We start from the raw sequence: 27,453 nt of genomic DNA on the forward strand, positions 1-27,453 counted from the left end.
GTCATTATTCCAGTTTTCAGTCATGAACACTGAGGCTCAGCAAGTTATAACAACTTATCTTGTAGAATTGTTAAAGATAATGTAACTACATGGACACAGCCCAGTGGCACTTGCCTGTAATCCCAGGAATTTAGGAGGCTGGGCAGGAGAATTACAAGTTCAAGACCAGTAAATTAGCAAGGCCCTAAGCAACTTGGTGGGATCCCGTATCAAAATAAAATAAAGAAAATGGGCTGGGGATGTGGCTCAGTGGTTAAATACCCCTGGGTTCAACCCCTGGCACTGCCCCCCCATAGAAGATAATATAAACAAGTGATTCAACATAATGCTGCATTCATGGAAGATACTCTGTAAAGAATGACTGTTTTTATAAAAATTTTTTATAATAGCTGTTATATTTAGAATATAAGATATTTCAAAAATATGAATTGTCGGTTGGGGCTATAGCACAGTGATAGAGAGCTTGCCTAGCATGTGTGGCATGTGTGAGGCACTAAGTTCGATCCTCAGCACTGCATAAAAATGAATGAATAAAATGAAGGTATTGTGTTCATTTATAATTTTTAAAATTTTTTTTAAATATGAATTGTGAGGCTGGAGATATAGCTCAGCTGGTAGAGTGCTTGCCTTGCAAGCATAAGGCCCTGAGTTCAATCCCCAGTACCGAAAAAAAAAAAAAAAAAAAACTATATATATATGAATTGTGACCATCAACAAATTATCTGCTTCCATGATTCAAAGTGTTCTAATGATAAAATGTGAGTGAGCACATTTAAGGTTCTCACATTTCCATCTGAGTGAACATATAACATTATAGATTCCAGTGTTTAATCCCTACAGATTTTGATTCAGTAAGTCTTTAGAGCCTCTGAGGTCTTGGCCTTTCTGACAAACATTCCAATAATTCCAAAGCAGATGATGAGTTTAGAAATGAACTTTGATAATTATTGGCCTAGAAAACTTCCAAAGTCTCTCCCAGCTCTAAAATTCTATAATTATGTAACATTATATAATTTTTAGAAATTGGTGTGAGTGGGTGGGGGTGCTTTTTAACAAATCAGAATGCCAGGGAAAGTTAAAGTTGCTCCAAATAATCTGGAATGTTTCACAGGCCTTTTTTCTCTTTGTGGGTAGGTGCATTCCAAAAACCAAATTCTGCATTGTTCAATGATAGAACATAAGGAATGGCATAATTTCAATGACTGGCAGAGATAATTTTGACAAAAATAGCTCTACAATGAAAAAGGGATGGTCCCTAAAGAAAGCAGAGCACAGTAAAACAATGTCATCTATAGAATTGCCATTCTCCACGTGAAGGGTATTTCGGTCCAAATCATCACTAAGTCATTGAATTCATGGGGCCTTCTGCTCTTAGGGAGAATTGGAACCATATTGGCAATTTTTTCTTGATTCTTTTTTTTTTTGCCCCCTTTCTTTTTAGGATCTGTGGCCTTTCTTTTATAATAATTTATTCAGTCATTACTAATTAAATTATAACCCTATTGATTTAATTAAAATTCAGTATCCTTGATGGGATTTGAGAAACAGTTAATGGATATCAACAGTTCCAAATTCTTTAGCAGATACTTTTCCTCCAGCTTCCTCTTCCCCATGTCTGCTCCTACACCCCATTAGCACATTCTTCGATAAAAGTACCAAAAGCACCTTTTCACCTTGTTGCCAGAGCAGGAAAGGGAAAGTCAACTACCTCAGCACAATTAGAAAAAACACCACTCACCCATTCAGTACACTTCAGCGTTTTGGTTAATTCAACCTGACCTTGCCTCCCACACATACTGGTTGCTTTAGATTGAAATGAGGCATGCCTACAGGGTAAAAGTAAGTAACGTCAAAGGTCTCCCTACTGAGGCAATTATCCTGGATATGCTCTAAATTTATACAACACACAGACAATCCTAAAATCTTGACTAGTATAGTCACAAAAGGTAACATAGTTTATGATTCTATTTATATGAAATATCCAGAACAGGTAAATCCACAGAAGCAGAAAGCAGATTGCCCAGAGGCTAGGGGGAAGGAGAATAGGCAGTGACTGCTTCTGAATGTGAATGTAGGGTTTTCTTTTAGGAAGAGGAAAATTTTTCGGCAACTGGGCTGGTGGTTGTACAATGATGTGTGTGTGTGCTAAATGCCACTAAATTGTACACTAAAATGATTCGTTTTAGGGTTAGGGATGTAGCTCAGTGGTAGAGGACTTGCCTAGCATATGCAGGGCTCTGGGTTCAATCTCCAACACTGAAAAAAAAAAAAAAAAAGAAAAAGATTCATTTTTGGGTTACATGGATTTCACTTCCACTTAAAAAAAAGAAATCCTCATTAACTTAGATATTTCTAGGAACTAAATAACCCCGGAAAGGATACAAGGGATAATGGATGTTTTCCTGTATGCTTTCAGTTATTATTATATGTAAGCATAAGAGAAAGTTATAAAAAAGGGAAACAAAAGTGGTAAGTGCCCTGGAATGGAGGAAAAAGAATGGAAATATGAGTGGGAGAAAAGAACCAAAAAAATTGATGAAAAGTTCATTTGGTCAAACCTAGGGAGCAGGGGTAGGCAAGGACTGAAGGCCACAGACAAGTCTGTGTAAGAAACTAACTTGACCCAAGAGGGGCGGTAGTGCACACCTGTAATCCCAGCAACCAGGGAGGCTAAGGCAACAGTATCTCAAGTTTGAGGCCAACCTCCACAATTTAGCAAGGTTTTAAGCAACTTAGTGACACTCTGTCTCAAAATAAGAAACAAAAACAAACAAAAAAAACAATTATTATTTTTTAACCCAGGGCACTTTACCACTGAGCCACATCCCAGCCCTTTTTTCATTTTTTTATTTTGCTACTGGGCCTTGCTAAGTTTCTGAGTCTAGCCTTGAACTTGTGATCCTCTTGCCTCAGCCTCTTGAGTCACTCAGATTATAGGAGTGTGTCACCACTGGGTTCAATATTTAGTATCTCATGCATACACACAAAAAGAGAAAGAAAGAAAAGAAACTAATCAACTTTAGTAGAATAAAATAGTTTTATTATATACTTAATATTCTTACAGGTACTAAACCTTTTGAATATATGATCTTGTTAACTCTCAAAACCACCTGTAAGGTGATCAACAAATATATGAAAAAGTGTTCATCATCCCTAGTAATTAGAGAAATGCAAATTAAAACCACCTTAAGATTTCATCTAACTCCAATTAGAATGGCTATTATCAAGAAAAAAAGCAATAATAAGTGTTGGCATGGATGTGGGGAAAAAGGGTCACTCATACATTGATGGTGGAGTTGCAAATTGGTACAGTCACTCTGGAAAGCAGTATGGAGATTCCTCAGAAAGCTTGGAATGGACCCACCATTTGACCCAGCTATCCCACTCCTCGGTTTATACCCAAAGGACTTAAAATCAGCATACTACAGTGATGCAGTCACATCAATGTTCATAGCAGCTCACTTCACAATAGCTAGATTGTGGAACCAAACTAGATGCCCTTCAGTTGATGAATGGATAAAGAAACTGGTATATCTACACAATGGAATGTTATTCAGCCATAAAGAAGAAAAAAATTATGGCATTTGCTGGTAAATGGATGAAGTTGGAAAATATCATGCTAAGTGAAATAGGCCAAGCCCAAAAAACCAAAGGCCGAATGTTTTCTCTGATGAGTGCATAACAATATATAACAGGGGGAGGGGGTGATGAGGGGAAGAGAAGAATGAAGGAACTTAGGATGGTGTAGAAGAAAAAGGGGTGGGAGAGGGTGGGGTTGGAAAAACAGTAGAATGAAACAGTATTACCCTATGTACATGTAAGATTACATGAATGGTGTGAATCTACATTGTGTACAACTATAGAAATGAAAAGTTGTACCCCATTTGTGTACAATGAATCAAAATGTATCTGTAAAAATAAAAAATATTTTAATAAAAAAAAAAACCACCTGTAAGGCAGGTATATTGCCAAGTTTATAGTTGAGAAATTATTTGTTTAAAATCACACAACTTGTGAATACCAAGTTTGGCCTGGCACTGAAAAACATACCAGTTCTTTTATATTGAATTGAACAGGGTGAGCTAAGGATTTGGCTTAGTGGTAGACCATTTGCCAGGCATGCATGAGGTCCTTGGTTCTATCCCCACCAAAAAAAAAAAAAAAAAAGTTGGGTTAAATTGAACAGGGTGATGTAAATACAGGGACTTTTTTTGTTTTGTTTTTTCTTTTTCTTTTTCTATTCTTTTGTGGGGGGAGGGTATCAGGGATTGAATTAAGGGGCACTTGACCACTGAGCCACATCCCCTATTTTGTATTTTATTTAGAGAAAGGGTCTCACTGAGTTGCTAAGCACTTCCCTGTTAAGGAGGCTGACTTTGCACTCCTGATCCTCCTGTCTCAGCCTCCCCAGCTGCTGGGATTACAGGCATGCACCATTTTTTTTTTTTTTGGACACCTAGAACCACATTGATTTGAAGTCTAGACACAATATTCATCATAGATATAATTTTTTAGTTTCTACATGGTGAGAGAAAAAAGAGCACAGTTGTTTGACTTTATCATATTACAAATGACCTTCTAAAAAACTTACTCTCTTTCTCTCTCTCTTTTTTGTCACTGAGCTATATCCCCTGCCCTTTTTATTTTCATTTGTTTTTTGTTTGTTTGTTTGTTTATTTGTTTGTTTTGAGAAAAGGTCTTGTTAAGTTGTTGAAAGTCTCACTGAGGTGACCAGTCTGGCCTCAAACTTGTGATACTCCTGCCTCCTGCCTCCTGCCTTGACTCTCCCCTTGTTGGGATTACAGGCATGTACCACAGAGCCAACTTATCCATTACTTTTTAAGGGGGTGTGGAGGAAGAGGTGAATCTCACATAAATTTACCAGATCATCCCAAGTTCAGTCCCTATGAAATGTAATTATGTAGTAGATATGTGTGGCAGATAATTGCACAGAAGGGAAAAGGGAGAGGAAAGAGAAAATACCAGAAATATAGAAAAGAACTGAAGGATCTACAGGTTAGGAAAAAACTAGACCTAAAATGATTGGACAAATTGAAAAAAACACAAAACCATCATCAGTCACTTAATAAAACGTGAGGGTTTGAGGTAAAGCAAAGCTCAAATTGTTAACAGGAAACTATGGGCTCTGCATGTCTATTTATATAAACATTTGCTTTTTCTGTCTTGGGCTCTGCCCAGAAGTTGTCCTCTGACTGCTACTTCTGGCTCTACTTGACTGGTTAAAAAAAAAAAAAAAAAAAAAAAACTGTTGCCACCTGTTCCTCTCTCCACTAGAGAAACTAAATATGTCACTTTCCCTGGTGTTTGGTTAGTGAAAATGCTTCAAGATGTCAAGGTATCGACTGGTTTTTTTCTTTGTACTGGGGATTGAACGCGGAGGGACTTTTCCAGCTCCGCCTAACACTTTATTTTAGAATTTTGAGATGGGGTCTCCCTGAGTTGCTTACGGCCCTGCTAAATTGCTAAGGCTGGTCTTGAACTTTCGATCCTCCTGCCTCAGCCTCCCAACTTGTGGGGATTTCAGGTGTGCACCACTGCAGGCAGCTCCAGGGTGTCAATTTTTATTGAAGTGTTGTGACTTCTTTGAGTTCACAAAACCTCGAGGGTGGTCCTGCCTCTCTTCTGCTGTGCTCCTGATGTCTTTTCAAATTTTCCATTGGAAACTTTCCATTAACTTGCCTCCTGGTTCTCCCCCTGGTGTCAACTCCAGATCCTTTGTTGGTCTCCATCTTCTGGTCTGTCTTCACTGTGTTATAGTTACTTCTGTACAATAGGCATAGGAACCTGAGAGTTCACAAGTGGCTTACTCCTTCCAACCAGGTGTACAGTGTTTGGTTGAGCATACATCTTTTGCCACAAATACCCTGAAGGAGGGAGGAGCTTGTGGCTAGCAAGATATACTCCTTGATGTCATCAAAATAAAATCTAGAGGTGGGGAAACCAGCTGGGGTTTGCACCATCTGCCTGTGAGTCAAAACAATACTAAGAGAAAGTGTGCACAGAACTCTAGTGACTATAGTTCACACTTGAATTTCCAGAATTTGTTAATTTGAGGAGAAAGGAGAATTTTCTTGAATAACAAGCATGAAATATGGGAAAAGTGAGACGCAGAGTAGAATCAACTCAATTTTGTGTGTGTGTGTGTGTGTGTGTGTGTGTGTGTGTGGTGTTGGGGAACTAACCCATAGGTTCACTCATGCTATAAAAGCACTCTACCAATAAGCTACATTCCCAATCCTTTTTATTTTTATTTTGAGACAAGGTTTGCTAAGTTACTGGGCTGGTCTGGAACTCTTGATCCTCCTGCTTCAGTTTCCCACATAGCTGGGATTACAGGTGTGCAACCTTGTGCCCATTATGGATCAACTCAATTGGGAAGAGAAAGTAAGGATGAACCTTCTGGACAGGCAGATGAGGTTGCTATCTATTCAGATACCAGGAAAGCATCCAAAGTCTAATGGATGTTTTTACCAAATTGTTTAATATTAAAGATCTATTATTTTGGTTTACATAGCTGCTTTTCATTAAAACATAAATTCCAGGGCTGGGGGATGTAGCTCAGTGGTAGAGCATTTGGCTAGCATGTGTAAGGCCCTGGGTTCAATCCCCAGCACCATCACCACAAAAAAAAAAAAAAAAAAAAAGTGGGTACAGAACATTAGAACAATAGGAAATGGCAAAACTTAGGAATTTGCACAAAAGAGAAATGAGAATATGTCATGAAACTTCACCTACCAAGATTGTTGGGCCTGATAAGGGCAGAAAAGCAAAAGGGGGACACATCTGGAGGAGACTAAATAAATTTGGACTTTTAGAGAACCTATGGTAAGTTACAGAGTGAAGGATAAAATAGGAGCAGAACAGAGAAAACTGGTTAACTTTGATACTCAGTTTTCAAAGTGGGATAAAAGAGAAAAAATTCAGGTATTTTTTGTAAGCATAAAAAGAAGAGAAAAACAATAAATAAACCAGAAACCACTTTATTCTGAGAAAAAAAAATGAATAAAAATTAAATGTAAAAGATTTAATTTGCAATAGATGAATATTGGGATTGAGGTGCTCACTGGCAGAAATGTCACCTGTTTTCATTATGTAGTAGGAATGTCAAGTGCATGAAGAGATTCTTTTCTTCTTCTTTTATTGGTATTCTCCCAACTTCCAAGAATAAACTGAATTTTTGAATGTCTTCTAAGCTAAATATTAGTATTCTTGTTATTATTATTTTAATAGTACAACTTTATAGGGTACAATGTGATAATTTGTACATGTATACAGTATGCAAAGATCATATCAGAGTAGTTAACATTTCCTTTTCCTTAAGCATTTAAAAATTTTTATTAACACATGATCATTATATGTATTTATGAGGTACATGTGATATTTCAGTATTATATACAATATGCATTGATCAAGTGGGATAACTAACATTTCCATCTCCTTATCATTATTTTGAATTTGAAGTCTCAAGAAGATATTTTGGGTTTGTTTGAATGATTGTTTGCAGTGCTAAGGATTGAACCCAGGGCTTCCACTAATGCTAGGCAAAGGCTGTACCACTGAGCTACAACCCTAGCCCTATGAAGAAATTCTTAAAATGATTCTTGTAAACTCTGTGCCTATGAGGTTTCTCTGTAGTGACTACAATATGCATTTAATATGTTTGCCTGGATGAGGACATTTTAATTCTAGAGACTATGGTGGGATAGAGATTACATGCTTTGGGGTTTTCTCTTACACTTCTCTTTGATAAGAAGTAAAAATCCTATTAAATTAAATTGTTTATTAACAGCAAGAATCCAACCCTCATTTAGCTAGTTTTTTTGACAATATAAAAGGAATCCAACCCCTACTGTCATATGTAACTTCTTCTTCCCTAATACCTATTTGAATTCCATTGACTTTTATAGAAAGTTATTAAGTTATTCAGACCCAACAGTTCACAATATATAGTTTATCACTTATTAAAATGGAATTTGGGGGACCTGGAGGTATAGCTCAGTGGTGGAGCATTTGCCTAATTAACATGCTTGAGGCCACAGGTTTAATCTCTAGCCTGGGGTGAAGGGAGGGTAGGATTTGGTTCCATTACATTGTGGACTGCTGTCAGTATTTAGGATAAAGCACACGTTTGTGAATTAGACTGCATCTAGGCTTTGAAAAATATGAATAATGCATTTACATCACAGAATCATAGAACTAATACCTTAGAACTAACAGAAATCTAGCCTTCTCATTTTAAAGGTGAGGAAATTAAACCAGGACCTAATGAAGGAAAATGACTTATCTGAAGCTTCATCCTATTATTAGGGCCAGGATAAGAAATTGTGTTTCTTTCACTCTTTCATTTCAAACTTTAGGTAAGCTTTCTGCCTACCTATTAAAGTTCAGATCTGGGCTGGGGAGATAGTTCAGTCGGTAGAGTGCTTGCACAGGGCCCTGGGTTCAATTCCCCAGCACCACAAAAAAAAATAAAAATAAAAAAAAAAAACTATATATATATATATATATATATATATATATATATATATATATATATGAAGTTCAGATCTGATCCCAGTTCCATGGCACATGCCTGTAATCCCAGTGACTTGAGAAGCTGGGGCAGGAGCATTGAAAAAGTTTGAGGCCAGCCTCAGCAACTTAGCAAGGCCCTAAGCCACTTAGGAAGAGCCTGTCTCAAAATAAAAAATAAAGAGTTGGGGACTTAGCTAAGTGAGAAAGCATTCCAGGGTTCAATCACTAGTTAAAAAAAAAATCAGATCTGAATATTCTTCTTAGGCCCTAAGTCAGGATATTCCGGAATTTCCATTTGTACAATAAGCTCTACTTTTGCACTTATTGTTAAGGATAAAAGAAGTAGAAAAACTCAAGGAAACTCAGGCAAATGGTATGGTTTCACATTAAGCTGTTTAGTTTACTTTGTGGAAGTGAGCTAACCCCAGTACTATCATAAATGAATAAGTAAAGGACTTATTTTCCAACCCTACTCCTTGACTGAACAATTGCATGAAAAATCGAAGACAGAATTATGAGTCCAAGTTCTATAACTGGCATAATCCTCTCTCTTTAACCCCAGACTCTGCCCTTAGCAGAAGACAACATTTGGGGTCTTTATGTATTGCTATTAGAATTACATAATTCTTGGTTCTGATGAGAGAATCTTCTAGAACTACAAAAATTACTGTGATCTTTCTCACCAAGGAGACCTGACAGGCAAAATTAGAATAATCCAAGCAAAAGACTTAAAATGAATAAAGAGGAATACATAAATGATAGAGAGTTAATTAAGGAAGGGCATGGAAGGAAAATAAATGAAGTTTATGGTTAGCCAAAGTAGACAAAGATAGTTTCTTCTACCCTAAAATCTATTTCCAACAAATCTAATAATTGAGATTATTAACATACAGGGTGGGCCTGTAGCTTCATGGTGAAGCACTTGCCCAGTATTTGAGAGGCAGCATCACACACACAAACAAACATACATATATGCCCTCACACACTTACACTGAGATTATTATTACTATTGATTTATTTTTTGCAGTTCTGAAGATCGAACTCGGGCCTTAGGCATACTAAGCAAGCATTCTACCACTGAGCTACAGTCCTCCCAAAAAGATTATTAACCTAAAGTTTATTCTCTCCAGAAATTGTATGTAGAACATTTGAATGTAAATCATGTTTATCCACTATGTCTATGATATTGGGAAGCAACAAAACTGCAATAATATAGATATTGTGTTTTAAGTACTGAAAAATGAGTTAAATGTTATTAGTCTTGGTCAAAAATTAGGGAGTGGGGCAAAGCTAGATATTGCAAAGGGACAGGTTTAAGAAATACTCATGTCTATGGGTTAGCTGACAGTGGTGTAGAAGAAGAAATTCTGCCTTCCTCTCACCCACACATTCTTTCTTCTTTCTTCTTCCTTGATGATCACAGACCATTGGGTCTCTGCAAATTCACATCTTCACAGGGAGGAAGTCGGAAGTAGTTGGAGCGACGGAGTCGCCTTGGGGGCAGACCTGCCATCTGACGGCAAAGTTCATCTAGAGAAGAAGCAAAGAGTGACAGGAGAATGCAGGAAGATAACAAGGGCTCTTGTTTTAAGGGAAAGAAAAGGCTTTGCAGTGAGGTGTAGTGAACAATGTTGAAGAGAAAAAGACCCAGTGGGTTGAAACCTCAGCTTTGTCACTTACTAGTTATTTACCATTTACTAGAAAGTTCCTTAACTTTTATGAACCTCAGTATTCTTTTTTGTAAAATGAGCACTAAAATACCCACCTTAACAGTTTCTGTTAAAATGAAATAACATATGCAAAGTACCCAGCACCACAGTAAATGTTAGTTTCCTTTATATACCCAGCTCCCATTTCTAGTCATGGATCTAGCAAACAGGAAAATGAGGTCCAATCATTCATTCCACTTTTAGGTGTTTACTATGCGCAAATAAATAGTTAAATTTAGTAAATCCCCTGAGATACTTGAAAGTGCCTAGAGTTCCAAATACTCATCCTCAATCTCAAGGTGCTTCCCTTGCAGGTGGCTTGCACAAAGCCAATGGGGGCAAGCAGCAAGTTTCCTTCAGCAAAGTGAACTACAGCTCTTACTCAGGAACGCAGCACAGAGCAGGCTGCTGAGTCAGAAGTGCTGTGTCTGTGGTGTTTTCACCAACCACAGCCATCATTTGGGGCTGTCCATGGGGAAGGTGAGAAGTATGTTTGCTCCCACCATGCATTGTCTAAAACCACACATTTAGGACCCTTGTAAAATTGTTCTTGTAACATCTTTCTGCCTTTCTCTATTTCTTAAATTTCTCAATAAGCAATGTAAATGCTTCCTGGAATTGGTGAACTGTTTATAGTATACCCAATTTCTTAATGTTCCTCCTTTTTTTCTTTTTTTTGGTACCAGGGATTGGACATAGCAGTGCTTAACCACTGCGCCACATCTCCAGGCCTTTTTATTTTTTTGAGACAGGCTTTCATAAGTTGCTGAGGGCCTCTCTAAGTTGATGAGACCAGCTCTGAACTTATGATCCTCCTGTCTCAGTCTCCCGAGCTGCTGGAATTACAGGTGTGCACCACCGTGCTTGGGTACATCCTTTTTATATATCCTATCCAAACCTTACTGTCTCCAAACTAGTGTGTATGCATGTGTGTGTGTGTGTGTGTGTGTGTGTGTGTGTGTGTGTTTTCCTTTTAGAGCTAGGAACTCGGTTGTTGACTAGAGGAATCTATTATCTGAGATGGCTGAATTGGTCCTTTCCCTAGAACCCCAGTGAATGACCTTTAAAACAGCCAGACCTTCAAAAAACTGTCTACACAGGAGAAGCTGGGGCGGGGGGGGCTGCCATTTAGTTGGAAAAGGATCTAGAGGTACTTTTGTTAGGTCTGTATTTGTATTAAGCACACTGCTTTACTTATTGTTTATTTGGAGAAACTTCCATTAGGGCAGATGGAAGCTAAGCCTAGAGCCAGAGTCCTCCTCCAAAATCAAGCCTTAGATCTTGGATCATGATCCTATTTACCTCTCTCATAATAGTTCCTCCCCACTAAACATCCAGATGTCAACTTACCTTTCATAACTTCATGTTCCTTGCAGACAAGACGGGAGCAGATCTCGTTGTTGATGATGTACATACGTCGTAAACTGCCACATCGCAATATCATGGTCAAGGAAAGAGATAGAAAAAAGCCTTGAAGGGGAGAACTAACCTTGGCCTAGGCTTCTCTTCAACTCTGTAGTTCTACTCTCCCCTATGTAGCCTCCCCCATCTACATTTCCTTAGGTATTTAGATGACTAATTCTTTTTTATCCCTCAGAAAAATATAAAGAATGGAATGATATTTTCTTTCTTTTTTCTCTCTTTTTCTTTTTGCAGTACTGGGAAATGAATCCAGGGGTACTCTAACACTGATCCACATCCCCAGTTCTTTTTAATTTTTATTTTGAGACAGGGTCTGGCTTAGTTGCCCAGGCTGGCCTTGAACTTGGTACGATCCTGCTCCAGCCTCTCCAGTAGTTGTGATTACGGGTGTGAGTCACTGCACCTGGCTAATTTCCTCTTCTTACACTTCACACTTTCCACCTAAAGTCAAGTCCACTGCTCCTTTCCGTTTTCTACCTTCAGATCTAAGTCTTTTGCTTCAGCATCTTTCAATCATGTAATAAATTCAACATGCCAGTGCTTCCCTTATGACCCTCTTTTTCTCCAGCCTTCATCTTCACTTACCTTCTGGCATCTGTTAGTCAGCCTGTCCTTTGTGTACCTCAACCCAGAGTATAGCAGCACCTTCAGGAATAGCTAGAAGGGTTATGCTAAAAACATCTGCCCCATCAAATGTTGCAGTTCCTTAATGAGTACTTATTATACTGACACAAAAACACTACCATGGAAGGTGCTCTCTGGGTATTCTGGGTTCCTTTACCTGGTGAAGCAGACCTGATGAACACATTGCTTGACTGGTCTATGGACAGAGTAGAGTCTTGTGCAAGCAAATTTCTCATCCCGGCACTCTGAAGAGATCCAACACGAAAAAATAGAGAGGTCCAAATAGAAGTACCATAAATAAAGGATTAACGAACTGGGGAGGGAGATAGAGTAGGGAAAAAATACAGAATAGTTTCTATAGAGGATCATTATAAATTGGGAGCTGTCCTTCCCGCTTACCAAAAGCAGAGTAAGAGGAAATTTAGGTGCTTCCCTACCTGGAAGAAGTGAATGAAATAATTTCTGTGGACTCTTCTAGGAAAAAAAAAGTCTTTTTCTAGCCCTCTAATTTAATTAGCGGTCCATACAAAAATAGAGAAATAAAGTCCTCTAAGGGAAAGTTTTTTAAAAAGAAGTCTTTTTATGATTATCTAGGTAGTAATATGAAATATTAAACTGAAATGTTGATCTCATTCTGAAGAACGAGAGTTCTCAATTCAAGAATTAAGGTCACTACATCTCTAGCTGTTTTCAACCCTAGTTGTAGATGAGACTTATCAAGAAAGTAGGGATTAGGAAACACCAGGTGATATTCTGACTGTTACAATGAATTAACCTCACATACAAATATGATGTTTTTCCTCCTATCAAGCACTGATGACACATAGGTATTATTTGAACCAACTCCTGATTCCACATTGCCTGGACCATTTTTAAGCAAGTAACAATGAAGTGTAATAGAAAGAGCAGGTGTTTGAGTCATTCGTATTTGTGTTTGAAATGCTGATTGTGCTACTTTTAAGCTTTAGGACTTTATTAAGTTAGTGCCAATGATATCATAATTTTATTCCAAATCTAGATCAGTCACACTGGAAGAGTATTGTTAAATAAAAAGTCTCATGATAAACAGTAACAGAATTAGGACAGTATCTCTTTTAGAATTTTTGTATGAACAATTAATTTAACCTGCACCGAATGGAAAGTACCATTGCTATTAAGTTTGTTTTGAAGATATAGCTTATTTAGACTATTAAAGTGTTCTGTCAGTTCTAGTAGCAATATTACTAATTTATTATGATTACAATAAAAGTTGTTCTAAATTAAAAAAAAAAAAAAAAAGAAAGAAAGAAAGTAGGGAAAGCACTTTTCTTTTTTCCAGTACTGGGGCTCAAACCCTGGGCTTCAGGCTAGGCAAGTGCTCTACTGAGTTACATGCCCCGCCCTTTTTAACATTTTTAAAATTTTGAGACAGCGTCTTCCTAAATTGCCAAGGCTAGCCTTAAACTGTAATCCTCCTGCTCAGTTTCCCAAGCCTCTGGGATTATACTTGAAAGTTACTAGACCCATCTAGGGAAAGCAATTTTAACCATGATGTCTATGGTAAATTGACAAATCGATTTTATTTCCCAATTCCTAGTCACCAAATAAAGTCCAAAAGTAGTGTACAGAGAGGGCATTTGGGGGACCATTCAACAGCAGTCTCATCCTTTCTTTGTGACTTTTAGGTCAGGAATCCATTTTGATAATAAGTAGATAAAAGCTGGGTGCATGGGGTTGGGGAGTGAAGAACACTAAAAATATTTTTTGAGGAAATCTGGCTCTCAGGAACTGACAATTATGAGAAATTGTTCCAGATTGCCTGGGGTGTGTGGGTTCCATGCAGATTGGTTCACCGCCGGAATTTGCATGCCCTAGATGAGCCAATGACCTGCTAGAGCAAAATGGCTTGTTTAGCTCCACCCTCTCCTGTTTCTCACGGAAGAAGCTCCTCCTGGTCCCCCTTTGATCTGTACTGCGATAAGTAAACCAAGCGCGGGCTCTTCCATGTTGTTAGAGCGAGACCCTGTAGCATGGCTCAAATTGTCATGCCCCCTGATTCAAAAGATAATTGTCTCCTGTGGTTTTTTTCTATTAAATGAATTTCTTAGCCAGCCCATCCCTCTGACAGGACCCTTTTCCTCACCCTCTTGGGACATGTGGCAATACTCTCCAAAAAACAAGGAAGAAAGGAATCCATAGAAGGAAAAAGAGCTTCAGAAAAAAAACATGCAAGAAATTAGCATACCTGTGGAGGTATTTTTATCACTGGGCGAGGCTGGAAGGCAGAAATTTTATTCAGTTATTACCATTTCTAGAAGTCAGCACTTCTGTAATTGTCACACTGCCTCTCTTGGGACTCACTTGGAATACTCAAATAGGGAACAAATGAGTTTTTTTTTTTTTTTTTTCTGGTACTGGGTTTGGAACTGAGCTACACCCTCTGCACTTTTAAAATTATACTTTGAGACAGGGTGTGGCTAAATTGCCCAAGATGGCCTCCAACTTGAGATCCTCCTGCTTCAGCCTTCCCCAACTGTGGGATCACAGGTATGTGCCACCTCATCCAGAGAATCAATAATTCTTAGCAACTTCTGAAAGAAAACCTCTATTGGGCTGCTTTGATCCACACAATGAAAGAGATTTAAGAAATAAGATGGGATTATGCCTTTCCCCTTTCTCTTTGGGAGAGTTGAGAAATTCACTGCATATATGTATTTTTAGTTTTAGACATGAGGGAGTATTCAATATGTTGACTAGGCTGGCCTCAAACCTCTGAGGTCAAGGGATCCTCCTGCCTCAGTTTCCCCATTGGCTGGGACTCTAAGTGCACACCACCATGCCCAGATATAAGAAACAAATTTTGTAGGAGTGCAAGGCAAAGAGCCATATCCCCAGAAGTTCTTCATCCTAGACCTAAGGAGAAAACATGATCCTGTAGAAGCTCCTCCTCATTCTTACTTCTCTTTTCTGTAGATTAAAGACATCATCATGGGTCCTTTGATAAAAGCTATTGGGATTAAAAAATAGCAAGGGTTGTATTTATAGCCAAACCTCTCCTGGGGCAAGCTTGATACAGGCTTAATTTGCAGAAAGGACAAAAGGTCAAGGAGTTAGATGTGGTTGAGGGACTATTCAGGGAGCTTTCTGGAGGAAATGTCTTGGTACCAGGGATTGAACCTGGGAGTGCTTAACCACTGAACCACATCCCCAGCCCTTTTTATTTTTTATTTTGAGACAGGGTCTTGCTAAATTGCTTAGGCCCTCACCAAATTGCTGAGGCTATCCTGGAATTTGCGATCCTCCTGTCTCAGTCTCCCAAGTGCTGGGATTACAGGCATGCACCACTATGCCAGGTTCCTAGTGTCCTTTCTGTTTAACTCTCCCAAAGACTTTTCCCACAGGGCATGGTGGCCCATGCCTACAATCCCATTGACTCAAGAGGCTAAGGCAGGAGGACTGAAAGTTCCAGGAAGCCTCAGCAATTTAGTGAGACCCTGTCTCAAAACAAAAAAATAAAAACGGGAGTGGTAAAGTGTCCCTAGGTTCAATCCTTACTACCAAAAACAAAAACAAAAACAAAACAGAATACTAGGAAGGTGCTAGCCGATATCATCTACCCCATTGTCAAGGTAGACCTTTACTGATAGTTTCAAAACCTGTTTCTAACCCAGATTCCTAAACCCCAAACTATAGATCCAATCACCGTTTTTTGAAAGTGTTACTGAATTTTTAAGATTCCTCAAATTCTACATATCTTAAACTCACTCATTATCTTTTCCTTCTCCAATTTGAGTTGTTTTTCAATGAATGGTACCACCAACCATTCAATAACCACACTAGAAAACTGCACATCATTTTAACTATCCTCTTTCCCAGGCTGGGGATATAGCTTAGTGGTAGAGCGTTTGCTTACTCCCCAAGACCAAAAACAAACAAACAAACAAACAAAAAAACCCTATCTTCTATCTCCTTTTCTTACTTCCTTCATATCATTTGTTCCTTACCCCTCACCGTTTAAAAAACTCAGTTTTCACCAGCCCTATGTGGCCCACACCCATAATCCCAGATACTCAGGAGGCTAAAACAGAATCACAAATTCAAGGTCAGCCTGGACAATTTAGTGAGAACCCCCACCTCCATCTCAAAATAAAAAATAAAAAGGGATGTGGATTTGGCTCAGTGATAGAACACCCTGGGTTCAATCGCCCGTATGGCAAACAAACAAATAAACAAAAACCCCTCAGTTTCTCTCAGGTACTAAATTCTACTGTGTTTTTCTTTTCTAAATCTCTTTTTTCCTGGGGATTGAACCCAAGGCCTCATACCTCACATACTAGGCAAGCACTCCCACCTCTGAGCAACACCCATAGTTCTGGAGTTTTGTGTTGTTGTGTTGTTGTTGTTTTGTTTTTTGAGACAGGATCTTGCTGTGTTGCCCAAGTTGGCCTTGAATTCCCAGGCTCAAGTGATGCTCCTGCTTCAACTTTTTTTTTTGGAAGGGGCATGGTGGGGAGTACAGAGGATTGAACCTAGGGGCACTCTACTCTGAGCTACACTCCCAGCCCTTTTTATTTTGGGACAGTGTTTCATTAAGTTAATGAGGCTGATCTTGCCTCAGACTCAAGAGTCTCCTACTTGACATGCCACCGAGGCCTCAACCTCCTGAATAGCTGGGAATGAAGACTCTCAGTGCACCTGGTTTAAATTCCATTTTATTTTCACATCTTATAACATGTTGTTGGTACCCCTCATTGAAATGCCAGCTCATGACTGTTTTGTCTTGTTCCAATTCTTCTTTCAAGATTTAGTTCAAGCCAGGTACAGTGGCTGCACCTGTAATCCCAGCATTTTGGTAGGCTGAGGCAGAAGGATCATGAGTTTGAAGCCAGCCTCAGCAATTTAGTGAAGCCCTAGTGACTTTGCAAGACTCCATCTCAAAATAAAATATAAAAAGGGTTGGGAATGTGGCTTAGTGGTTAAGGGCCCTTGGGTTCAATCCCTGGTACAAAAATAAAAAAAGGTTTAGTTCAAGCATTCCTTCTAAAAAACTTCATTTATCCTCCAAAACGTTTGTTTCTAATTTTGTCTCTTCTTTACTCACTTAACCTTGGAAACGTTGAGAGAAAGATCACATCTTTGTACTTTATTTAGCCAACAGCACAGTTTCTGCTCATTAGGTTTCAAAATGTCATTAATTTAAATTGACCTATTGGAAGAACATGCTACATATACTGTAATCTACTTAGGATCCTTCAGCAGCTGCACTGCCTTCCATAATGGGCTCTAGGGAAAGCCCAGAATGGCCCTTATGGCCCTGGGATCCCGGATCTGAACTCACCCAGGTCATCTGTGGAAGGCTCGATATCAGCCAGAACTGAAAAGGCACAAAACAGCAGGTGTGAGGAGGGCTTTGAATTGCAAGAGTAAAAAGGAAAGTAGGAAAAGGGAGAATGGAGGAATCAGGGCAAGGTCAAGGCTACTGCTGCCTTTGTGTATGATGTCCAAAGGAATAGAATTAATAGAGTTAATTGGGAATATCTTTTGAAGAATATTGGTTCTGTTGACATTATACTAATTTTTGAAAACTTGTATTATTACCCAGGCCTAATTTAGCTATTAATTCACTTTGTTCCCTCTTTTTAAAGGACTTTTTCCTTTTAAAGGCCCTCTTTCCTTTTATCCTATGGTCACTGAACAACACTCCCACAATCCCTTTATCCAGAGTTTAAAATATAGCATTAATTCAAGAATTCAAGAGTCAGAATTTTTTTTGACAACATCATTAATCAGACTTTTTTTTTTTTTTCCTTTTTCTTTTCTTTTCTTTTCTTTTTTTTTTTTTTGGTCTTGGGGACTGGACCCAGGGTGTCTTACCGAGAAGCAACATCCCCAACCTTTTTTTTTTTTTGAGACAGGGTCTCAGTAAATTGCTGAGGGTCTAAGTTGCTAAGTCCTCAAAATTGCAATCCTCCTGCCTCAGCCTCCTCAGTAACTGAGATTACAGGCATGTGGGATTACACACCTGGCAGATCATGCTATTTTTAAGAACTTCAGTGAAACTTACCAGTTTCATCTGTAGAAGGTTCATTCACCAGATCTGCGAAGATGCAAAACAGGGAATGAAAAATACAGATGGGAAAAGTATCTAACAGAAGTAGGATAAAGGAGACGATTATCTAAAAGGTGACAAGAAGGGTAAAAATGAAGGCATGTGGACTCCTGAGTAAATATAAGGAACTATTGCAGAAAGAAATGGAAGAGATAATGACTAGATATATTTATTATAATGGTGGCTTCTAAGAAAGACAAGAGAACTCTGTGTGAGCTCATAGTGCCCACCAATCCTCTTCCAGTCTGTTTTTCTTTGGTCAGACATCATCCTCAATCCTTGTATCCCCAAAATGATAGCAAGGAAATTTTAAAAATAAATAAATAAATAAACAAACAAAAAACAACAACCAATGAGGGTGGATAGCTTACTAGGATCTTCTGTGAATGTTTCTGGAGTCACATCATCTGAAAGAAAAATTAGAAAACATTTTCTGAGCATTCTCTGCACCCCCTCAACCCTTGCACTTCCAATAAGTGACATTATCAAGCACAACACCAGCACATAGTTAAGTATCCCCAAGTTGTTTTTCTTTATCTGCCTATAATAATTACAATGGATTGATGACCTCTTTGCAGTGCTTATTTAAAATGAAAACTATCTATACCAAAACAAAGATTTATGGGGATAGAAAAGAAGGCCTTAAGCTAAGCAAAAACTCTATCACTGAACTATACCTCCAGCCCAACATTTATAATTTTGCTATGGATTTGCTGATAATGCTGTTATATAGAGTGTCTACAAAAGGTGGTGGCAATGATTTTCTGATGCTCAGAAATGGGAGAGAGGGTGGGGGAATGCCAGTATTAGTAGACAACTTTTGGAATTTGATCATTGGAAAAGTAAAGGCAGGAAGAGAGGGAATAAAAATGGTCCAGATATTTGTGTGAATTCTATTAGGATATACTGAGAAAACCATATCTGGGATTTTAAATAATTGCACTTTCTAAAACACATTGTCTGTTCTGTTAATCTTATTATTTGGTACTGTGGATTGAACACCAGGCCTTGTACGTGCTAAATACGTACTTTATCTTTGAACTACATTCTTAACCCACTGACTTTACATTAAAAGCAAACAACAAAAAAACAAAACAAAACAAAATTCTAACATTGTACTTTTAAGTTAACTTTCTTCTTTATTTTTTTCTGGGAAGAATTCCAGAAATCAGTGCTACCACTGAGCAACACCCCCAGCCCTTTTTACTTTTTATTTTGAGACAGGGGGGTCTCACAAGTTGCAGAGGCTGGACTCATTCAAACTTTCAGTCCTTCTGCTTCAGTCTCCGGAGTAGCTGGGGTTATAAGCATCGACCACCATGCCCAGCTTAAGATTTTTATTTATTTTTTATTAATATTTGTATTATACATGTTTAAAGAGTACAAATAACTTTTTTTTGTGTGTGTGTGTGGTGGTGGTGGTGCTGGGGATTGAACCCAGGGCCTTGTGCATGCTAGGCAAGCACTCTACCAACTGAGCTATATCCCCAGCCCTAAATGACGTTTTTGATATATAAACACAAAGTGAAATGATACTACAGTTAAGCAAATTAATTATGTCCATCTTCTCACATAGTTACTGTGGCGGGGGGCGGGTGAAAAGAAGATGGAGAAAAGAGCACCTGAAATCTGCCATCTTGACAAATAACTTTTAAATACTGTATTTAGCAAATATTCCATCTGGAATAATGTTTCAATGTAAATAGTTTATATTCATAATCTATTCTGCCCACTAGAGGTCAGCAAATTCAAAAAGTTTGCTTTGACTTTATTTTATTTTATTTTTTTGGTACTGGGGATTAAACCCAGGGATGCTTTCCCACTGACTTAGATCCCTGGCCCTTTTTATTTTATTATTTTGAGACCAGGGTCTCATAAAGTTGCCCAGGCTGACTTTGAATTTGTAATCTTTCTGCCTCTGCCTTGGGAGTTTGTAGGATTACAGGCATGCACCACCACACCCAGAAGGATAAATGTTTTTTTTTTTTTATAAAGCATGTCGGAGTTATTGATGATTGTAGGGAGGAGAAATACAAATAAAGCATTTCATGAACATTTCCTGTGCTTATCTCATCCTTTTTCATAAACTCTAGTTAAAACAAATACAAATTCATCAGATCTGATAAGCACCTTTTTTTGTGCCTATTGCTGAACATGGAACCCAGGATCTCTCATAAGCTAGGCAAGTACTCTACCACTGACCTACACCCTCAGCCCTGAGCCTTGTTAACATTCAGAAAAAGCTTTCTTCTTTCAGAACAAATTTTGATAAAAGGAATCCATGTCTGTTCCAATATCATAGGATTTTTTTTTTTTTTTTTTCCTCTTGGTACTGAGGATTGATCCCAGGCACTTTACCACCAAGCTCCATCCCCAGTCCTTTTTATTTTTTATTTTGAGACAGGGTCTTACTAAATTGCTGAGACTGGACTGCCCTCAAACTTGTATCCTCCTGCCTCAGCCTCCCCCGTCACTGAGATTACAGGTATGCGCTCCTTGGGCCCAACTATCATAGGATATTTGAAATATTATCACTAACCCATATAATTCTAGAGACTATACGAGGTGAATGAAGCCTCTCAAGGATGGAGCCCAGTCCCAAGCCACTCATTTCCTTTCTCCAGAGTCTTTTCTACATTCCAGTCCAGCCACTCACAGAATAAAGTGAAGCCACCAGAGAGAAGAGTTTGAGAGCATGGCCTGTCTTTGGGTTTTCAGGGCAGAGCAATGCTTTTCTGTACATATCCGCAGTTAAACCAACCATAAGCTACCACTGTAGAAATGTTCACTCTAGGATTCATGAAGTTCTCTGAAAAGGAATCCTTAGTAACATTCATCATAACTTATACTTTTTATGTTAGAAAAGAATCCTAAAGTCATAAGACAGGACTGGTCCTTACCACCCCAGAAAAATCAATTCAGAGTTTTAGTTTTACTGGTGCTATCTTGTTCAGAAACTTAACTGACTCAATATTTTTACCAATAAGAGGGAAAAAAAATTATTTCTATGTTTTTATCTTCAGTACCAGGACCCTCAGCAAGAAATATATATTATACTGGGCCCTGTATATAAGCGTGTAAACCTGATACAACTTTCATAAACTAATGCTTTACTCTTACAAAACACATGCAGTGCATTCTGATACATTTAGCTTACTTTAAGTTGTTTTAAAAAATGCACCAGTTGTGACCCACTAAATTGATTTTATGACTCATTAGTAGACTGTATTCTGCAGTGTTCTATTTTCTAGCCCTCAAGGGTTGGGAAAAGTAAAGCGATAAATTAGAATTATGTCAAATGCCTTGAGGCAGGGTGGAGTTTCCTTCATCAGACTGAAGGAAGTGTCTTTCTGGAATCAAAACTTTTGGGTTCTGTCCAGTTGTGCCACAATTTCACTGTCGGACTGCAAAAATTTCTTGCCCTGTTTTTGCATCTTAGTTTTTCCACTGTTATGTGGATAGACTTATGCTTTCTGGGGTTTGTGTGTGTTGTTCAGTGATAGAATGCTCACCTAGCAGGCTCAAGGCTCTGGATTCAATTCCTAGCATTACACAAATAAGCAAACAAACAAACAGGCTTACCCAAATCATAAATGAACAAAAAATAACAAACACACACACAAAAAAACAAGACCTGGGATGTAGCTCAGTGGTAGGGCACTTGCCTAGCATGCACAAGGACCACAGTTCAATCCCCAGCATTGGGAAAAAAAAAATGTTTTCTTACAGGACCTAGGGGCACAGGACTGTAATCCCAGTGACTCAGGAGGCTGAGGCAGGAGGAATGAGTTCGAGATCAGCTTAAGCAATTTAATGAGGGCCCAAGCAATTTAGTGAGACCCTGTCTTAAAATTAAAAATTAAGCAGGCCTATAATTCCCACAACTCAGGAGTCAGAGTCAGGAGGATCCTTAAGTTCCAGGCCAGCTTCAACAATTTAGCAAGACCCTGTTTCAAAAAATAAAATTAAATAAATAAAAATGAAAAGGGCTGGGGAATGTAGCTCACTGATAAAGTGCCCCTGGATTCAATGCCCAGTGGGGAGTGGGGAAGGATGTTTCCTGAAGGAGTAATGAGTAATGGATACTTTCTTGAGTTAGATAAGAAATCTGCAGAGAAGAGTGGAAAGAATAGAGAAGAGATGGGGATTGAAGAATTCTTGGGAAAGATGTTTCAGTAGGTAGAAAAAAAAAACAAGAAGGTTTATGAATAGGGTTATAAGATTGTGGAAGCTGGTGAATTAGATCCTATTTCTCATACCTTGGCAATGTATTTTTCGTCTCAGGACAGATTCCTTTTTTTTTTTTTTTTTTTTTTTCCCAGTACCGGGGACTGAACCCAGGGTTGCTTAAACACTGAGCCATGTCCGCAGTCTTTTTATTTTTTATTTTGAGACAGGGTCTTGCTAAGTTGCTTGGGCACTTGCTAAATTGCTGAGGCTGACTTTGAACTTGCAATCCAAGTGCTAGGATTACAGCAGATTCTTTAACTCCAACTGTTCCTCTACATTATCCTGATAAAAACTCAAATAGAGTCCATATTCAAGGCTTCACCTACCTCCTCGTTGACCATTGACCCCCAGAGTTCTCCATTCTGCAGGAAAGGAAGCAGAAAAGAGATGTTAATGACTCCCATTGTATGCCCCATAGCTTTTCATGGGATGAACCAGAACATGATGTAGAAATGGCTGAGTATGATCTTTGATTTATTCCCATAAGCTCAACACAAAATTAGACTACTAGTGCTATGCACAAAACTGGTAGGAATAAAAACAGTCCAGAAAATGCCCTGACTCAGAATGTTCTCTTTCCCTCATTCCCAACCAGGAAGGACCCTTTTGCACAAAGGGGTCCAGCAACCTTTCTAACCCCATAGCCTTTCCATTAGCTACCCTACCCAACAAGGCAGAAAAATTATCTTCTCAGTCTGCATCTGGCAGAATAAGGAGGAAAAAATAGAATGGTATTTCTTTAAAGTCCAAGGTTACTTTTTGTGACCAATCTTTTAGCTAGATTCTGTGAAATCTGTGAAGATCATTTTTTCTTTTGAGTATAGGTATGGCATTTATTTCTTGCATGAATGTAAATATATTTGTGTGAATGTTCATGCAGGTGTTAGGTATCAGTGTATATATTTCCGGCAGTTTCCTTCAGGATTTGAATTTGGTCCATTTTCTTATTACACAGCCTCTATACATTTATGTATACTTTTGTATTAGCTTTTTCTTTTGGTTTTTGTTTACTTATGTATTTGTGTGCAACTCCCTTTTAGTGGTAATAAGCATGTGTGTGCATCTTAATTTCACCCTAATTTCCTAGGTATCAGGCTATCTTCTTCCAGTGGAAGGTCATCTCTATCTCTGGTCACATTCCTGTCCTTTCTAATTTGACAATCTATTCTTTCCTTCTCTTTAATTTAAAGCAGTTCTAGAACTCAATGCTAAGCATGTCTTCTCTCAATCCCCTTCAATCTTAGACCATTCCACCTTCTAACACACAGTTCCACATACAGATATAGCTAGGGAGCTGACATTTTGAGGAGAAAAGAATAAAAATAGAGACTCACCAGAGGTGATGATGAGTGCAGTGAGAAACAGCAGCACTTTGGGGCCCAAGAGCAGCATATCTAGTGGGGCAGCAAGGAGAGTAGAGAGGGTGATGCTCAGGGACACACTGACATTTCGCCCCAGGAAAAGGTACCTCAGCAGCTGGTTTCTTGTCTTCCCAGGAGCTTTCTTTGATGCAAACGCTTCCTCTCTTTTATTATCTTTCACATAACATTTATTTCTCCCTCAACTCTGATCTGTTCTTTGGTAATTTATTAATAGTCTCTCTTACTACTCTTTTCTATCAAATTAGCAGGTAATCATTCCTTCATTCCCCTCTCTTTCTTTTTTATTTATTTTATTTATTTATTTTTTTATTTATTTATTTATTTATTTATTTATTTATTTATTTATTTTTTGAGACTGTCTCACTACGTTGTTCAGTCTGGCCTCAAACTCCTGGGCCTAAGCAATCCTCCTGCCTCAGCTTCCCAAGTAACTGGAATTATAGGTGCATGACACTGCATCCAGTTTTCAGAGGAATTTTTATACTCTAAATAGTCCATTCTTTGCCAAACCCTGTGGTCTTTGGCCTTTTTCACCCCTAATGTCTAACCTTCTTTTTGTATATCCGTGTCTTCTCTGTACCGTCTGCTCATCTTGGTTTCTCCTCTCTGTGGAATTCCATGGATAACTGGGGAGTCTGCTGGATTCTAAGTTCAGTGGCATTCCCCACGGCCCCTCTACAGCCCGTCAGTACACACACACACACACACACACACACACACACACACACAGATACACACATCCAGAGTTTTATAATGGAACAACTCACTGTCTACGGTGCTCTGCTCTCTCCACCGAGTCCTTTGGCTGCTGACTGTGTCTCTGTCCTCACGCTGTTTCACTTTGGCTAGAGAGTAAGATGAACAGAGCCACGCCCTGGGAAGGACTTCAAATTTGGTCTAGTCTGAAACAATGAGATGAGGGAGAGGGAGAAGGAGAGAGAGAAAGCCAGGCCAGAGACACAGAATGCAGTGTTACAATAAGGCTGGAATGAGGAGGGAGATGGGAATTTGCAGTCACTCACACCCTCATTCCAAAGGTTATGACCACATTGGTGAGAGATCTTGCTGCTCCCTAGAAGAGCTGGCCCACGCTCATGTATGCCTCTCTTCTATCGGCCTATTTTCCCTCTCACTGTTTGGTCCTGATCTCCCTTTTCTCTGTGGGTTCCTTTTTACCTTAATAGTCCCCTCTCATTCTTGGAGTGTTTCATTGCCCATTAGCAAACTCTATTTCTGTGTCTCTTTCTTCCATATTTGAATTATTCCTCCATTCCCCTCTTTATCTTTTTTATTATTTATTTACTTCTTGGTAATGGGGATTGAACCCAGAGGCCCCACCATCACTGAGTCACATTCTCAACCTTTTTTATTTTACTTTGAGACATGGGCTCTCTAAGTAGCTGAGGTTGGTCTTGAACTCATGATTCTCCTACCTCCGTCTCCCAAATTGTTGGAAATTGTTGAGTGTTCACCACAACACTCAACTCTATCCTTCTTTTTTATTTGTTTTATGTTTTTCTTTTTGGGATTTGTGTGTGTGTGTGTGTGTGTGTGTGTGTGTGTGCATTTTTTAATATTCGTCTCTTCAACACATTCCTTTGTATCTTTGTATTTCTTTTTCTTCTTTGCCTCTTTCTTGACTCACACATTCAGGCTCTTGTTTTTCACTTTGGGAATATCCTATTTATTCTCACACCCAAGCAAACAGACACCACGTGAGGTGTGTCCAAGAGAAAGTCTGGCTATCTTGGAGTTATAAAAAATTGAGGCATTCAGAACTCTCCAAATCCTTTTCAAGTGTGGAGGAGCTCCATGAGAGGAGGTGCCAGTCTTATTTTGTCTTTGGCTTTGTTTAGGCTTGTGCTAAGAATCTTAGTTTCTGTAATCTAAAGGACAAAATGCCTTAAGAAGCCTAACGAAAATTGGGAGGCAAGTACATTCTGCTTGTCTTATTTTCTATCAGTATTATTTCTCAGATCGTATAACATGCTAACACTCTCTCTGATTCAGGAATTTTAAAAAGATTTTGTATTTGCTCTCCTTCATAGACAGCATGGATAAACCACTAAAACATTCCCACATTGTAAGGAGTGAACTTGAGTTACAGAAACTCCAGGTTGTGGAATAGAAATATGTCAATTTCAAGTCATCTGCTAACTCCTTTAGTCTATGTGATGTAGCACCCTGATGAGATAAATTAAAGTGTAGATAAACAGAGATCAATAGTACTAATAAATGACAGACTAGAAGAAAAAGTAAATGATAGAAGGAAAGAGATAGGTGGTTGGTTAGAAAGGAACAAGTTAGGAGGAAGAAAAAGTAATGAAAATAGTCAGAAATAAGAAAACTGCACTCCATAAGCACCTCTGGCACCTCTGAGGGAGGTGTAAGTGTTGTACCTCTGAGATTTGTGGATTCTGGTTAGCCCCCAGAACAAATACAAGTACAAAACCCAGCTCTTCCTGATCGGCTTGACCCAGAACTTGCCCTTCTTCCATCTGGTCCACAGTGAGGGGGCAGAGGCTAGAAAACAGATGTGACTGTAGTTTGCAGAGAGTCAGGGAGAGAAAAGGTTGAGGTGGGGGGTGTGAGGGAAAAAAAGCGGATGCAAAGCAGAGCTAAAGCAGACATAGAATAGAGAGCCTAGAGCAACAATCATGTTTTCCATAAAGCTCAGACAGATGGGGAAACTGAACTGAGGCCAATCGTTTGGCAGGGAGAGCAATGACCTCAATGTGCTGGCCTAGCTAGAGACTATAGTTTAGGAAAGCCTCCCCAGGCAGTAGGAGGGGACCCTCTCCTGGGGCCACAGGAGGGAGTCTTAAGCTAGAGCAGTGAAAATAAGAACAGAATGTTCAGAGCAAGGCTGAAGGAGAGGACTGAGGCAAGGGGTAGCCCCTTAGAAGGCAGGGAAAAGCAGAAAATCAGAACAGCCATACATTGTTTTGGGGCTTCATACTTCCAAGAATCCAGTTTGTTTCCAGGCATAGTGGTACATGTCTATAATCCCAGGGACTCTGGAGGCTGAGGCAGGAGGATTCCAAGTTGGGATCCTGGGTAATTTAGCAAGATCTTTTCTCAAAATAAAAATAAAAAGGGCTAGGGTTGTAGCTCAGCGCACAAGGCCCTAGGTTCAGTCCTCAATACTGCCAAAAACAAACAAACAAACAAACAAACAAAAAACAAAAACAAATCCAGGTAGGGCATGGTGGCACTCACCTGTAATACAGCAACTCAAGAGGATCTCAACTTTGAGACCAGCCTCAGCAACTTAATGAGACTCTGTCTCAAAGTAAAATGTAGAAAGAGCTGTGGATGTGTCTCAGTGGTTAAACACCCCTGGGTTCAAACTCTGGTCCTACCCCCCAACGCCCCCCCCCCAAAAAAAAAACCCAGTTTGGTCAAGGTAGTTTAATGCGGTTCATTTCTTCAAGGTCACTGTGGTGGTGTCCCCTTTCTTCTA

General features: G+C 39.0%; 1 protein-coding gene and 1 non-coding gene across 3 annotated transcripts; both read right to left on the reverse strand.

Annotated features, from left to right (window-relative positions):
• Positions 1–1,371: 1,371 nt before the first annotated feature.
• Positions 1,372–24,921, reverse strand: Mfap5 (microfibril associated protein 5). Of its 2 annotated transcripts, XM_047551683.1 has the most exons (11): positions 24,758–24,921; positions 23,943–24,002; positions 22,935–22,970; positions 18,750–18,785; positions 18,334–18,366; positions 17,608–17,643; positions 14,515–14,544; positions 12,448–12,535; positions 11,595–11,668; positions 9,918–10,065; positions 1,372–2,256 (listed from the first exon to the last, which is right to left on the reverse strand). In XM_047551683.1, exons 2-10 carry the CDS (start codon positions 23,998–24,000, stop codon positions 9,953–9,955), a joined length of 504 nt encoding a protein of 167 aa, XP_047407639.1. In that variant the 5' UTR covers positions 24,001–24,002; positions 24,758–24,921; the 3' UTR covers positions 1,372–2,256; positions 9,918–9,952. The 2 variants fall into 2 exon arrangements, with proteins under 2 accessions (XP_047407639.1, XP_047407640.1); XM_047551684.1 differs by lacking the exons at positions 1,372–2,256; positions 17,608–17,643 and having other exon boundaries at positions 8,597–10,065; positions 24,758–24,916.
• On the reverse strand, positions 19,795–19,867 carry Trnaa-agc (transfer RNA alanine (anticodon AGC)). Its single transcript has one exon. It is a non-coding gene; the product is annotated as a tRNA-Ala (tRNA).
• Positions 24,922–27,453: the final 2,532 nt, after the last annotated feature.

Source organism: Sciurus carolinensis, chromosome 4, assembly GCF_902686445.1.
Source record: "Sciurus carolinensis chromosome 4, mSciCar1.2, whole genome shotgun sequence".
NCBI classification, from domain to species: domain Eukaryota; kingdom Metazoa; phylum Chordata; class Mammalia; order Rodentia; family Sciuridae; genus Sciurus; species Sciurus carolinensis.